We start from the raw sequence: 15,008 nt of genomic DNA on the forward strand, positions 1-15,008 counted from the left end.
CTCAAAGGTTTTTACTCTTTTGAGTCACTTCATGATCATTATGAAGCGCAAATTTTTTAGGGCTTCAATATTACAGACACTGATAACATGTAGGGCCATGCATTTTAGATTTTATATTGTTAAACGATGTCTTTAATGGTTCCACCAGGTCTGTAGCATCCATGTTAAATAAATAAATGAAAATCTTACCCTCTCCTCCTTGGTGATCTTGTAGGTCAGGTTCTTGAAGAGGTCCAGGAAATCCAGGTAGTTCCTCGGAGTGAAGAATTTGAAAGGTTTGACATAGAGCCTCTCGGTGGTCGCTGCAGCCGTGGTATGCACGTAGGCCATGGCCTGGCACAGCGCTTCCACTCCTTGGTCTTGGAAGTGAGAGGGCCAGGGAAGTCGAATACGCTGAGGGAAGGAGGCAGGTAGAGGAGACATATGATTTCTTGTGGTAGGACATTATTCTATTTCAGTAGAAAACTATGATATGACAATCTTAGAGCAAGAAGGGTGCTAACAAAGCCAAAAGCCCCACTGCAGCTACTTGCGACCATTGGTCCCTCATGGTCCCCTTTTTCTTATATTAATTGAGAGCTGATTTGATGAGATAATCACCTGTCAGTGACATTGCAAGGACGTCTAATCCTCCCTGGCCAAACTAGTGCAGACAGGCTTAACAAAACTTGACACAATGTAAAATGATAGGCATTATTATAACCCTTTGGACTTTCAGTAGACAAATTATCTTCAAATTTGCATAGATAATGGATAGAGTAATTGGTTCATTAGAATTACAATTGATGTATGTATAGTTCAGATTCTGGTTTGTTGCCTCTGATTCTGGACATGGTACTGTAAAAGTGAATTATACATTGCTAATTTCACCACTTTCTAAGAAGGATCTTGTCCCCCCAAATTTGCCATTATAACTTAATGAATTTACGCTGCGATTTTGACACACAGAATGAAATGGAATTATGCCTAGCCATGACCCAAGCCCTCACCCTATATATGACGAAATGTTGCCGTAGAAAATATCCACTCATTACTTAAGTGCATTAACCACTTAAAGATACATAGTAGTGGGCTCTCATGGGGAATTCGACACCATTCTGGTGTTTACCCAGTAACAGGTGTTGTCTTCACCAGGACTAGCCTTCACTTATACGACTAGTAGGCCTTACATAATGCTCTGCATTTTCCACCAAACGCCCCATATGGAAAAGTCATTATCTTACATTTCCCTCACCCAAAGACTCTGAGATAGACTAGGGAATACTTCTTGATGGGACTACGGGCTTGCTGTGTGCAAGACTTGTGCACCCATCAATTGTATTTCCACCAAGTCTGGTGTCAGCGAATTATGACCTACTGCACATGGAAAGTGACTACCATCTCTTTAGGCTAGCTGTCTTCATCAGCCCGCGGTTAAAATTAGCAGGATATTTGGTCGAAATAATCATCCCAAGATCTCTTGGGCTAGTTTGCAAAATATCCCACTATTTGTCCGGTGCATCTTCACCAGCCCGAAGACTCGCACTATGCATGAACGCTGAGCAAAATATCTTGAGCTCGAGTTTCAAGATTAGAGGTCGAGTCTTGAGCTGATGAGGACGCGATTTGTAACTTCTTGCTTATTTCCCCAATCAGAAATAGCGGGCTATTTGGAAATCTCGAGCTGATGAAGACATACCTATTGAGAGAATAATCTTCCTGTTCTCATGCTAACATCCATTAAGTCATAACTGAACGAGTAGTCATCTCTGTACATTACTATCATCTGCATACTAGCAGCCACCATACCTTATCAGTGTAAGCATCTCTGGTGGGTACCTTCAGCCAGTGCTGCGCTACTCTTGCCAGGCCCTCTTGAGTCCAGGGTAGATAGCTATCAACACAGTGACTGGAGTTCAGCAGGATTGGATACCTTCTCAGACGATCTGAAAGACTTCCCAAATTGTGATCTGGAAGAAGACAAAAAAAAAATAATGATGTCACTTTTTACCTTTTTTTTATAACAAAAATGTACATTTGTGATTTCTAAACAAAGAGAGTTAAGTTAATTCATATGTTGGTGTACATTTTACTACAAAAATTGTTACATGTGTGATTTCTACACAGGAGACTTTATTCATATTTTCATTTACTTCCATAAAGCATTGGCTAGGTAAATATCAGATCATCATCTTCACTAAATTTGAGGGAAGAGAGTACTAAAACCAAAAGGCTTTGGAAGGAATATAGATTGAAGAACAAAGAGCGAAATTGAAAGAAAAAAAAGAGAGACAGAGTGGGAGATAAAGAGAGAGGTAAAGACATGGAGGAACAAAGAGAGGCATACAAGAACATGCATCTTCAAACAAGAAAGACAGATAGACAACAGACATGCAGTACAAACATACATACAGACTACAAGTCAAAAGAAGCAAAGAGGACAGACCAGAATTAAGACAGAGAAAAAAATGACCATCAACTTACTCTGACAATCCATGCAGACCACAACATGAAGATTCTTCATAATGGTCCTCAGGAATCTCTCCTGTGCCATCTCAAGACGTTGGTTCCGCTGTCCTGCTACCACCTTGGCTCCAGTCAACATCTGGGAGGCAAAGGACTCAAGTTCCTCACCAGTAAACAGGTCAGGACACGTGCCTACAGGGTAATACATGTATATAGGATAAAATATATGAGATGTAAAAGTAATGGTCATGATGATGACAAGGAGGTGCGAATGTGATGATGATGATGATGATGATGAACAAAAACCTAAGCCCATGTCAACATCTGAGAGGGTAAGGATTCAAGTTCCTCACCAGTAAACAGGTCAGGACACGTGCCTACAGGGTAACATATGAAATAAAATATTTGAGATGAAAGAGTAATGGTCATGATGATGACATGGAGGAGGAGCGCAGTTGATGATGATGATGATGATGATGATGATGATAATGATGATAATGATGATAATGATGATGATGATGATGATGATGACGACGATGATGGTGGTGATGATGATGATAATGATGATGATGATGGAAAACTGAAGCCTATATCAACATATGGGAGGCCATAGATTCAAGTTCCTCCCCAGTAAACAGGTCAGAGAAGGTAAAACATTGAACAAGGGAAACGCTCTCGGCGGTCTCGCCTGCATAACGCAATTCAATATGATAAACCAGAACGTCAATGACGTAGCGCTCATCCGCATCTCGCAACAACAAATATCGTAAATTTTAAGTGGTACACTTTTGAACTGGTCAAAAAATAAAAATTTGATGCCCTGGAAGGGACATAATTTCATTTCATTTGCATAAAGTACCATAAATAATCAATGGAGCAAAATCGCACAATTCTGTGTAGAAGTTTCGTGTTCCAAATTTAGGTCTACCAGATAAGGCAAACCAAATCAAAATCAGTCAAAAAATGAGGGAAAAGAAGCAATTTTTGTTATTTTTGGAATAAATTTGCATAAATTACCATAATTAGTTAATGGAGAACAATTTCAAAATTCTGTGTAGAAGTTTAGTGTACCAAAGTTAGCTCTACGATATAAAGCAAACCAAATCAAAATCGGTCGAGAAATGAAGGAGAAGAAGCCTTTTTTGTTATTTCGAATAAATTTGCATAAATTAGCATAGATAATGAATTTCACGATTCTGTGTAGAAATTTTAAATTCCCCTCCTAGCCCTATCATATGAAACAATCAGGATCAAAATCGGTTAAAAATAACGAAGAAGAAGCATTTTGAAATCTTGATGTTGATGCCACAACAAAGTCCAAGTTTGTTGACCTTAAATGACGTTTGACCTTACTTAGTGACCTGAAATTCTACTCACATGATTGGGGAGACTTGATCATCCTATAGTCCATGTTTCATTGACTAAGAACTTACACTTTCAAAATTATATCAAAAATTAAAAAACTTAACCTTAGGTTAAGTTTTCGATGATGATGATGCTACAACATATTCCAAGTCTGTTGACCTAAAATGACCTTTGGCCTTGACTTTGTGATCTGAAATTCTACTCACATGATTGATTGGGGATACTTGATTACCCTATAATTAAAGTTTCATTGACTAAGAACTTATACTTTAAAAATTATATAAAAAATTCAAAAACTTAACCTTAGGTTAAGTTTTTGATGTTGACGCCGCCGCCGTCACCGGAAAAGCGGCGCCTATGTCTCGCTTTTTGCTACGCAGGCGAGACAAAAATGTCATTAAAATATTTGATTAGATGATTTCTATTTAACGTGTATCAAATTGTGACATAATGTCTTTATGTACTGTAAAATTCCTTTTAGAAGTATCAATGTAGCTTTAATTAGCCCTGACAATTAAGTGTATTGATTAGCAGAGCACTTTACATTTCTAGGGACATATCCTACCACTTATGACAATATCACACACTGTCTTGAGAGTGACATATATACTAGTATAACATAAGGGGCTCATTGCAAAGCTACAAACCTTGCACCTCCCGTCAAGTAGTCAAACTACTGCACACCCTATGGGTGCCTAGAGTGTCTATAATCACGCAACTGAACAAACCCATACACACCTTCTTGAATGAGACAGCAGACGTCCTCCATGACTTCCGGTCCGATGTCTTCCTTGACCAGTAGCACGGCCGGCCTAGCGACCAGCCCCGCTGTCTTGCTGGCTCGTTTCATCTGGTGCCGGAGCCTTTGTCGATTCTCAGCAGGATCTCTGGTCAGCTGTGGGGTGTAGAGCTTACAGCGGGCCATGTGGGAGGCAAGGTGGGTGAGGGAGGAACGTCCTGTGCCATTGGTAAGACCTATCAACAGTGCATTGGCGTTTTCAGATGCCTTGGAGAGACAAATGGAAGGACAATAAATCTAACTAGGGGTTGTGGCGTGCACTTGTAATCCAGCTAACAATGGAAGTAACAAACTGATTCAGACGAGGACGCAGGTTCGAAACTTAGCCACGTTTTTCGGATGGTGACTTTTAAAGGTCGGTCCCTAGACATAAATAATCATATCTGATTGAGCCACGTCTGTACAAACCGAATACACACACAGACTTGAAAACAGGAAACAGATTAAAGTATGGTCTTAGCTTAAAAAGTACATTACTTGCCTTGGAATTACAAATTACAGGAATGTTCTACATATTCTCACATCAAAGTCTCAGTGATTAGTCCAATTGGAACCCTGAAGTATCCTTGACTAAAAAAAGACCCAGTCAAAAGGTCCAGCTATTTTGAATCTTAAGATCCTCAGGAACCCTATCAAAATGTGTCAGTGTTATGGTTAGTCCAGTTGTTTTAAAACCTACACATATCTTTGACCCATACAGGTTCTGTCACAGAGTCGCATAGTCGCTGCCTCTGTTGTTTCGGAACCTAACCATTTTCAATCTATTAAAGGAATATTGTCATACAATCATAGTAGCAAGTGCAGCTGCTCTGGAACCTACACATCAATGTATTTGACCCTTCTGGAAACAGCTGTTTTAAAAGCGAATTAAAAATCTCCTACTGTACCTCTAAAGCGCACAGTTGGAATAGATAAATTTGCAACTGGTTCAAATCAAATCGCAAATGTGTAAAAAATGAGGTGTAGATATTTTGGAACACCACTTACAAGTACTCTAGTCAGCCTTGCGATGTGTCTGATGGACTCTGTGAAAAAGACTAGCTCCATCTTGTGTTGGGCGGTCGCATTGTACTGGGCTAGACATATCTCTAGTCCTGCTTGGAGCTTAGATTCAGTGTACTCCACATAGTCTAAACATAGATCAGAAAGAGAATCACGATATTACTTCAGATACAAGAATCAGTTGTTTAGATAATGACAGTATGGGTATATTTTAGCTTTGTAGAAAGTAAGACATCTCCAAGTAGTTGCGTAATGTACATGTACATGCACTACGATAATCAATACAGTCAATGATGTACACTATATAGACAATCACATTAGATAACATCTTTCTATCTTTTTTTATTCCTTTTTTTTTTTAAATTTGACATAGCATTTGATTCTTTTTTAACATATTAAAGCAATCTACTTATATTGGTAGATTTGGAATAGATAGATTTGACAAATCAAACAGAAATTTACAAAATATGAAAATGAACACTTACTTCCTTCTTTCCCGATTCCAGGCACAAATTTGGCGAAGGTTATTGCACATAAATCTTCATCTGTTTCTTTCAGCTAAGGAAAGAGCAATATAGAAATCAAATGAGTTACAGTTTTCCTGAAGTTGACATTGTTTTGGCATAAATCTGTTGACAAAAATGATAATTATTATTTAATTTTGGGTCATTATGTGCTTTAATTTATGATATGTTACCAGTAAATATTTCTAAAGAAGATATGATTAAGGTTTAATAGTGAATTTAGAAGGGAAACTAGATGGAATTTTGACTGCGCGCAGTCGAAAATGATGCCTCCGCCATAGAGCAATTTAAACAAGTTTGGAGTTTAAATCTCCAGTGGTTCTTGAGATATCATGATAACAATCTCAATGTATGGAATTTCATAAGTTGACCTCTGTGACCCTTGACCTTTGACCTACGTGCTCCAAAATCTAATCAGATTGTCTTCCTATGGTGATACACACTATCATTAAGTTTGAAGTTTAAATCTCCAGTGGTTCTTGAGATATTATGATATGGTGATACATACTATCATTAAGTTTGAAGTGAAAATACTCCAGTGGTTCTTGAGATATCGCGATAACGATCTCAATGTATGGAATTTCATAAGTTGACCTCTGTGACCCTTGACCTGTGACCTACGTGCTCCAAAATCTAATCAGATTGTCTTCCTATGGTGATACACACTATCATTAAGTTTGAAGTTTAAATCTCCAGTGGTTCTTGAGATATTATGATAACAATCTCAATGTATGGAATTTCATAAGTTGACCTCTGTGACCCTTGACCTTTGACCTACGCGCTCCAAAATCTAATCAGATCGTCTTCCTATGGTGATACATACTATCATTAAGTTTGAAGTTTTTACATCTCCAGTGGTTCTTGAGATATCATGATAACAATCTCAATGTATGGAATTTCATAAGTTGACCTCTATGGCCCTTGACCTATGACCTACGTGCTCCAAAATGTAATCAGATTGTTTTCCTATAGTGATACACACTATCACTAAGTTTGAAGTTTAAATCTCCAGTGGTTCTTGAGATATCATGATAACAATCTCAATGTATGGAATTTCATAAGTTGACCTCTGTGACCCTTGACCTTTGACATACGTGCTCCAAAATCTAATCAGATCGTCTTCCTATGGTGATACATACTATCCTTAAGTTTGAAGTCTAAATCTCAAATGGTTCTTGAGATATCGCGCTAACAAACTCAATACAAGGAATTTCATAAGTTGACCTCTGTGACCTGTGACCTTTGACCTACGTACTCCAAAATCTAATCAGATCGTCTTCCTATGGTGATAAATACTATTCCCGAGTCTTAAGTTTAAATCTTAAATGGTTCTTGAGATATTGTGATAACGGTCAAACAGGACGGACGTACGGACGTATGGACGTACGGACGGACAACCCGAAAACATGATGCCTCCGGCACCACCTTCGGTGGCGGAGGCATAAAAAATAGAACATCATATTTTTAACTTTTTCCAACAATCTGGATTGTATGAGCTTACCAAACAAAACAAAACAAAATTTAACACATACATGTTGACAAAAAACCTGTTGATGATAAATCATTTTTTTGTAATATTCATAATATTTAAATTGTGTCCCTTAAAGACATCCAGATGCTCATTCGCACCCAGAACAGATCAATCATGGTTTGAATCCAACTCCTAGACTACTACTAGATCACCTGATTGCTAAAAAACCACCTGACTTTTCACATCACCATATAATCAATCACCTGACTTATCTCAATCAATACTCCCTTAAAGACATCCAGATCCTTCTTTGTATCAGAACAGATCAATCCTGGTTTGAATCTAACTCCTAGACTACTATATAGATCACCTGATTGCTAAAAGATCACCTGACTTTTCACATCACCACTTGATCACTCACCTGACTCATCTCAATCAATGGTCCCTTAAAGATATCCAGATCCTCCTCCTTTGCATCGGTAAGAATCAATCCTGGTTTGAACGTCACCCCTCTCTTGAGCCCCACCTTTGTCTTACTATCATCCCCTTCCTTCTTGATGGCAGGGTGTACCATGGGCTGGGAGGGGGGCGTCGGCTGCAGGGCCTTGTTTCTCGGAGGAGGGGGGAAAGGCTGGAACGTCCTCGGGGACTGGGAGCTTTCTGTGTCTGGGGCTAGGTCTAGAAGCAATCATTTAGAGATTAATCTTCAATAAAAACATATCAATTTGCCAAAAAACATGTAGATACATTTGTCACATGGTTTGAAACAATAAAGTACCTAACCTGCTTTTGGTTGAAGACTTCAAGTCACACTGAAATATGTAGGTACATTTCCTACTTCAAATCATTCAAAGGGAGATCAAAAGTGAAAGTATTCAGTCATTCAAGTCCGTAACAAATGTAAACAAATGTTGGTACCGGTATGCCTAACCGGTATATTTAAAAATATAACTCCATAAACCACTAATAACCCCCTAAAATAACTAAAAAATAATATCAATCTTTCATTCATTCATTTGGGAATGCAATTTTGGCATATGTCACACCTTTGATTTCAAGCTATTTTAAAATGTTTCTGTCATTGTTGTTTCTCTTTACCATTAGATACAGCAGTGTATTTTATTGAAATGTAAAAATTGTTTTTTTGTGTGTGTGTGTATATGGATCCTCTTTTTTGATTGACTTTAATACATGCATGTAAAAGTGAGATTTCATAGATGCAATTTTTAAATGTTCTTTAGATATAAATTGGCAAGGCATTAATCTACATTTGCCACTACATACCCAGGAGGAAAATGGGGACCTGGTAGAATGACGGAAGCATTTTTGTTAGTAATTCATATTTAATATGCACTCATATAAATCCAGATTATCATTATTATTATCCCTTTTTAAGTTATACCAAAATACTTTTTGAGTATTCCAGACGGTTTACACTCAACACTCCCATGTTATTTATTTATTTAAATAAGCCATTTTTGTAATGTAACCAAATTTGAATACATGTCTTTGTGAATTAGTGCCTCGATACAAATTCATTCACCTGTTATTTCAATAGTCAGAATGCCAAGTGCATATATATTAGGTATTGTTAGGTAGGACAATTAAGTCATAATGTTTGTCCTCACTAGTAACAACTAATGTATGCAATTTGCATTCTGACTGTTAATGTACGATTATTAGTAACAGGTGTATGAAATACATTGTGTCAACTTTACAAAGATGAATGCATTAACATTTGTTTACATTATAAAAAATGAACCATCACACTAGCACAACACCTGATAAAACTTTACCACACTGTAGCAGATGGTGATAATTGCAATGGTGGCATATAATTTGAATGCATTTATGTAACAACGGAGTGGCAATGGATCAATGATGCACTAAAAGGCATGCAAATTCATGAAGCTATATTTGTGGGGGGGGGGGGGGGGGGGGGGGGGGTTGAATTATGAATTATGTACATGCATGAAAAAATGGAAAGGTTAGGAGGATTCAGATATCAAAGTAAAACATATAATTTGGCAATTAATGCTATTTATGTATGGACTTTGATACACATTGGTGTTAACAAGATTCTGTATGAAATTTCAATACAAATGATGATTTTTAATTCATATAAGTTCCACATTTCAAAGTACATAGAAATGAATACTACATGTATGACATTAAAGAATGAACCCTTACTGAATTGGCATCTGACTTGACCTAACCTTTTCAGAAATCAAGTGAAACCGGGTGCTTGAAGTTTCTCATCATATATTGCCATATTATCAATGTGCTCCTGCCCGGCAACTTTTACATTTTCTTTTTTCCTATATTCATCAACTAGTATTTATCTCCTTAACCTTTTTGCCCTGTATGATTAAATATCTATTCCTATTCCTTCTAGACTACATCATACAAGTATATGTTCCTTAAGAGAATGATTTTCTTTTAGTATGAAAAGTGTATTTTTAAATAACTATATTCATTGATATAAATCTCTCCCTAACCTTTTTGCCCCGTATAATTCAAAAATCCCCTATTTTATTCCTCGACCACATACAAGTGTACATGTATGTCCCTAAAGAGTATGAATTTCTTGTAATACGAAAAGGCTATAGGTCAAGACGAGGTATTATTAACAAACGAGGAGGACACGGGGGTAATGGATAGCTCACCCATGACTATCGCTGGTACCGGGGCAGGGGTACTGGTAGGATCTGGTTTCAGCTCTAGAGGCACATCCAAAGAACTCACTGCTAAGCAGATGCATGAAGGAGGCATATAATGATGAATTAAGAGCATGAGAGTGTATAATGAAGCAGAGACAATTTTAAAGAGAAGGTTGAGTTCTGGAAAAGGTGAAAATAATTTCTGAGCTTTTCCATTCTTTTTTCATGTTAGGGTGGAAGAATAGGAAAGTAAAAACTGTCTTTTGAAATTAAGCTCTTCAAATGACCTAGCTCATATTCAAAATATGACAAGAAATAGCTGACATGTTTGGACCAAACTTTAAAGTCACATGTGTGTGTGTAGTCCCATGCACACATTTATGTATCCATGACTTTAAGCAAGATTGAGTTAATATTCTATAATTTTGATGATTTGAACACCTCAGAGTATAGAGTCATTCTCATATGGGATATAATTGATCCTTTCCAATTTCTTTCAGACAGTTTCCAGAACTCAACATTATCTTCAAAGGGCATTTGCAGAGAAGCATGCATGGATGATGATGATGATGAATATAAAACACTTGCTTTTATTACCTGAAACCAAATCATTTTTCAATGCTCATTCCTATCACCATCTTGTATCCTTTAAGGATGTTTTCAATTTTTCAGTCCATTGTTCCAAAAAATAATATCCAATACTGATAAATTTGTGAATAGGAGATGTTTTTTTTTTTTTTTTTTTTTTTTGCAATGTCATAACTGAAAACAGATTTATCTAAAGTAAAACAAACAAAGAGTAATACCATAGCTCAAATGTTAATTTCAACATTCTGTTGAGGTTTTTAAATGAGATCAGATGAGTATGAGCAATGATTCATTTACAAGCAATAAGTGGCTACATGCAATACAATTATGCTTTAAAGACAAAATGGACAATACATATATATATATATATATATATACAATTCATGCATATATCCATGTGTTTAATGCCAAAGCAGTGGAAATATAGCAGTTGCAAAGGGAAATTATGAAGTATGAATACTACCAAACCATATAACAAATTTGTGGAAAAAAAATAACTGTTTATATTTGATTCAGGTATCTTTAAATTTGATCAAAATTAATTTTGTTGATATTGATACAATTGTTTCACAATGATTTCTTACAGCGGGTCATGACCTTTACCATATTATTAGCACACTTCGAATATTATGAGCATTACAAAAATGATAAAGGATTGAATAATGATGAGAATAGAAAGAATCCCAAAGATACCCATGCAAAGTGAATATCACTGAAAAGAATAAAAAGTGGAACAGACCTGATGCTATGCTGATTTCTGATTCGGCATCGAATCCACCCGGGCCTTCACCATTCACATCAATAGGGGTGTCAGTGTGAGGAAATGAGAGGGGTGGGGTGCTGGTTTCAAACACTATACACACAAACAGAGATTACATTGACATCCAGACAGTATATGTACGCATGATAGAATATGAAACGAAAAAAGAGGAGAGTGAGAGGATAAAAGAGAATGTAAGAAACAGATGAGGATCAAGAAAGAAGAGAAGGAGAGGAGAGGATAGATGAATAAAAAAAAGAAGTAAGAAGCAAAGAGAAGAAAGGTGAAGATTAAAGAAAGAGATGAGAAGGGAAAAGAGAAAGTAATAAGAGGAAGAAGAACAGGTACAGGAGAAATAAACATTGAAATTACAAAGATACGAAGACAGAAAAGAAAGCAAAAACATGAGACAAAGGGACAGAAAGAGTAACATACAAATATGATTATGAAATATAGGTTATATTTTATGCAGAAAAGCAAATACATTTTTCACTTGTAATTTTCATGCAAGAGTTGGATGTATTATTGATATATAAAGGGTTGCAGATATGCATATGCATGCAATTACACATTGTACATACAGTGTACATTCAAAATATTCAATGGCATGCAATTAAACAATAAATATGTATACTAGCTGTTTCGTACCAAAATTTTTGATTGACATGGTAATGAATAAATAATGACTATAAATGGCAAATGCAAATGATCCTCTACTTTTCAGCAACAAAGAAGAAATAATAGGTGATGATGAAAATATCTTTGCTAAACACACACATGAAAGATTTTGAAATATCAGATATAGCAATGACCTTGAACAAGACAAATTAAGGCACATGTACATGTACACTTCACATTAGACTGGAACAAATCTTTTTCAAGTCCTAATCTTACATTCCCCCCTTTTTTTTTACCTTTTTTTTCTTCAAACTGTTAAAAGCCTTCATTATAAAAACTTATAATGTAAAGAGTCTTTTGAGCACACTGGATACAAAACAGTTGGCCTACTACCCCTTGAAGAATGAAAGTGATCAGAAATAAGACATGACACCATCACCAATAAGTGTTTTTTTGTGTGGATAGATGGAGTGTACTGGATGAAAAAGTGTGCTTTGCCAAAAGAAATGTGAAAGAAAGTCATTTAGGATATATGAAATCTAAAATCTAATACTGTTTGCTGTAAATGAATGATCATACTTTTTAATGAAGTAGTGTAAATTTCAGAGATCGATCCTTTCGTTAAAAATTCAAAACAACATTTCTCTTTCAGTACAAAGGAAATGAATGAAAATTTCACAAATTTTCAACTGGATGTAATGATTACATTTATATAAAGAAGAATTTGAAAATGAGAGATGTTTTAAATGAAAATACCTTCTTTGTCCCCATCGTTGGTCCCTGTAGCGCCCTCTGTTGGTGCTTCAGCTTCATCCGTTGCAGTATTCATTGTGGGTGTAGGGGAGACCGGCAAGGGAGGGGTAGATGGTTGGGCGGAGTCATCCTGGTCTTCGATTATCTCAGTCTCCTAGTCACAAAAAACAATGCATAATTTAAATGTACTTTTTTCCCTGACCATACTATTATAGAATTCCACATGGAGTTCTTTTTTTTTGTTCTAGCAGTATGGTATTCTGATAACTATTTTATCTTGGATTTTAGTGAAAAGTGGAGAGTCACCTTTGTACTTTTAGAACCCACTGCACCAGGGCGAAAACCTAGTGTAGTGGTCCACTTGCAAACACAAATCAGTTATATCCAGAGAAGTGACCCAAAGGTTTATAAAAGCGGTTAAGTCAAATAATGATAATGATGATGATCATGACAATAATATCTCAGTGAAAGTAAACGTCTATCCTTACATGTACATATATGTAAAAAATTACTTTTCTTCTTTCTCAGTTCAGTATTCCCACCCATTTTGTGTTGCAGTTTAAATAATTTCATATTTACAAAGTTTCATTACGTTGTATCGCTTCCATCATTCCTTTCACTCAAAGCAACTTATTATCTATATTGAAATTTAGACTTCTACTCTGGGAAACGTACCTCCCCTTTCTCTGGATCTGGAACAGGATCTAGAACAGGATCTGGAACAGGATCTGGAACTGGGATGGGAGGTGGGCTAGGTCTGTATCTCTTAAGAGGACCACCACAGAAATGAGTCTGAATGACCTCTTCCAGGGTATTCCGAAACCAGGATTGGTCTGAAGAAAAAAAATAGTAACAGAAATATTCCATCGACACTACAGAATGATAATGTATACACAAAGACAAAATGGTCACCCAATTGAATCCCAATAGGCCATTTTCACAAGGCCATTGTAAGAATGCAAATTGCATACATTACATGGTGTTATAGGTAGGACAAGCCATAATGTTTGTCCTATCTTGCAACAATTAATGAATGCAATTCACATTCTGACTTTTGAAATAAAATTATCTGTAACAGGTGAATAAAATAATTTGTAACATGGCATTTAACAAAAATGTATTCATTAAATCTGATTATATACATTACAAAAATGGTCAATAGACTGTGCTAAATTACTAGCAAGTAGACTGGAAAGGAAAAACGTGGTATAACAGATTGCCACCAATTTATCATTTGACATAAAATATATTCTTTCACACATTCTTTTCAAACAATATAATTGATTTTCATGCACAGATGTAACAAATAACAATATTGTATCAACTATTGTTAAGGCATTTAAAGACATTGTAACTACAAAACTATATATCAAATTAAATAATGCTGCATGAACTCTTATATATATATTCATGCATATTTTGGTCTAGGTATTTTAGTTGCTGAAGATCTACTATATACATACATACATTATATGCTTTTTATCTTACCATCTCTAGACACTATTCTATCATAGTATGTTCTACAAGCCTCGTGGCACCACAGTCTAATGACGGTTCTCATCATCGGCGGCGGACCTTCTTTCTGGAGCTTCTCTGTTCTCCCTCTCCGGCTTCGATTGGTTCCTAATTGACAGGCAAAGAAGAGAAAAGACATTGATTTTAGTGAAATAATATATATATATATATATTTCTTTTGTATTCATTAAATACACTCAATCCAAAAATGTGCATGTGTTAGAACTCTCCGGCTTTGTTTGATTCGTTCCTTGACACGCAGAGAAGAGAAAAGACTTTATTTTAGTAAAATAATATATATTTTTGTTGTATTCATTACATACACTCAATCCGAAAATGTGTATGTGTTAGAACTGCATTTACATAATGTAGATATTCCAATCTATGCTATCACATGATATATGACACATATAGTCACTGGTACTTGAAAATGAAACTTAGAATTCAACTTCTCTATGAAGCAGAAGTTGTTTACTGTTAATTCTCTCAATGAGTATAGATATTGTGT

At 36.1% G+C, this 15,008-nt stretch overlaps 1 protein-coding gene across 1 annotated transcript in view; it reads right to left on the reverse strand.

The window, feature by feature from the left end:
- The window catches only part of LOC754570 (dynein heavy chain domain-containing protein 1), a 117,553-nt gene that overhangs the window by 26,416 nt on the left and 76,129 nt on the right, over positions 1-15,008 (reverse strand). The window contains exons 55-66 of the mRNA XM_030973886.1: positions 14,474-14,608; positions 13,661-13,818; positions 12,989-13,139; positions 11,594-11,707; positions 10,273-10,350; positions 8,028-8,284; positions 6,097-6,169; positions 5,597-5,739; positions 4,549-4,816; positions 2,464-2,637; positions 1,789-1,949; positions 190-393 (exon numbers count right to left, since the gene is read on the reverse strand). Coding sequence (XP_030829746.1) covers positions 190-393; positions 1,789-1,949; positions 2,464-2,637; positions 4,549-4,816; positions 5,597-5,739; positions 6,097-6,169; positions 8,028-8,284; positions 10,273-10,350; positions 11,594-11,707; positions 12,989-13,139; positions 13,661-13,818; positions 14,474-14,608 — 1,916 coding nt within the window. The remainder of the gene's footprint in view (positions 1-189; positions 394-1,788; positions 1,950-2,463; positions 2,638-4,548; positions 4,817-5,596; positions 5,740-6,096; positions 6,170-8,027; positions 8,285-10,272; positions 10,351-11,593; positions 11,708-12,988; positions 13,140-13,660; positions 13,819-14,473; positions 14,609-15,008) is intronic.

Source organism: Strongylocentrotus purpuratus, unplaced genomic scaffold (genome assembly GCF_000002235.5).
Source record: "Strongylocentrotus purpuratus isolate Spur 01 unplaced genomic scaffold, Spur_5.0 spur5_contig_866, whole genome shotgun sequence".
Lineage (NCBI taxonomy): Eukaryota > Metazoa > Echinodermata > Echinoidea > Camarodonta > Strongylocentrotidae > Strongylocentrotus > Strongylocentrotus purpuratus.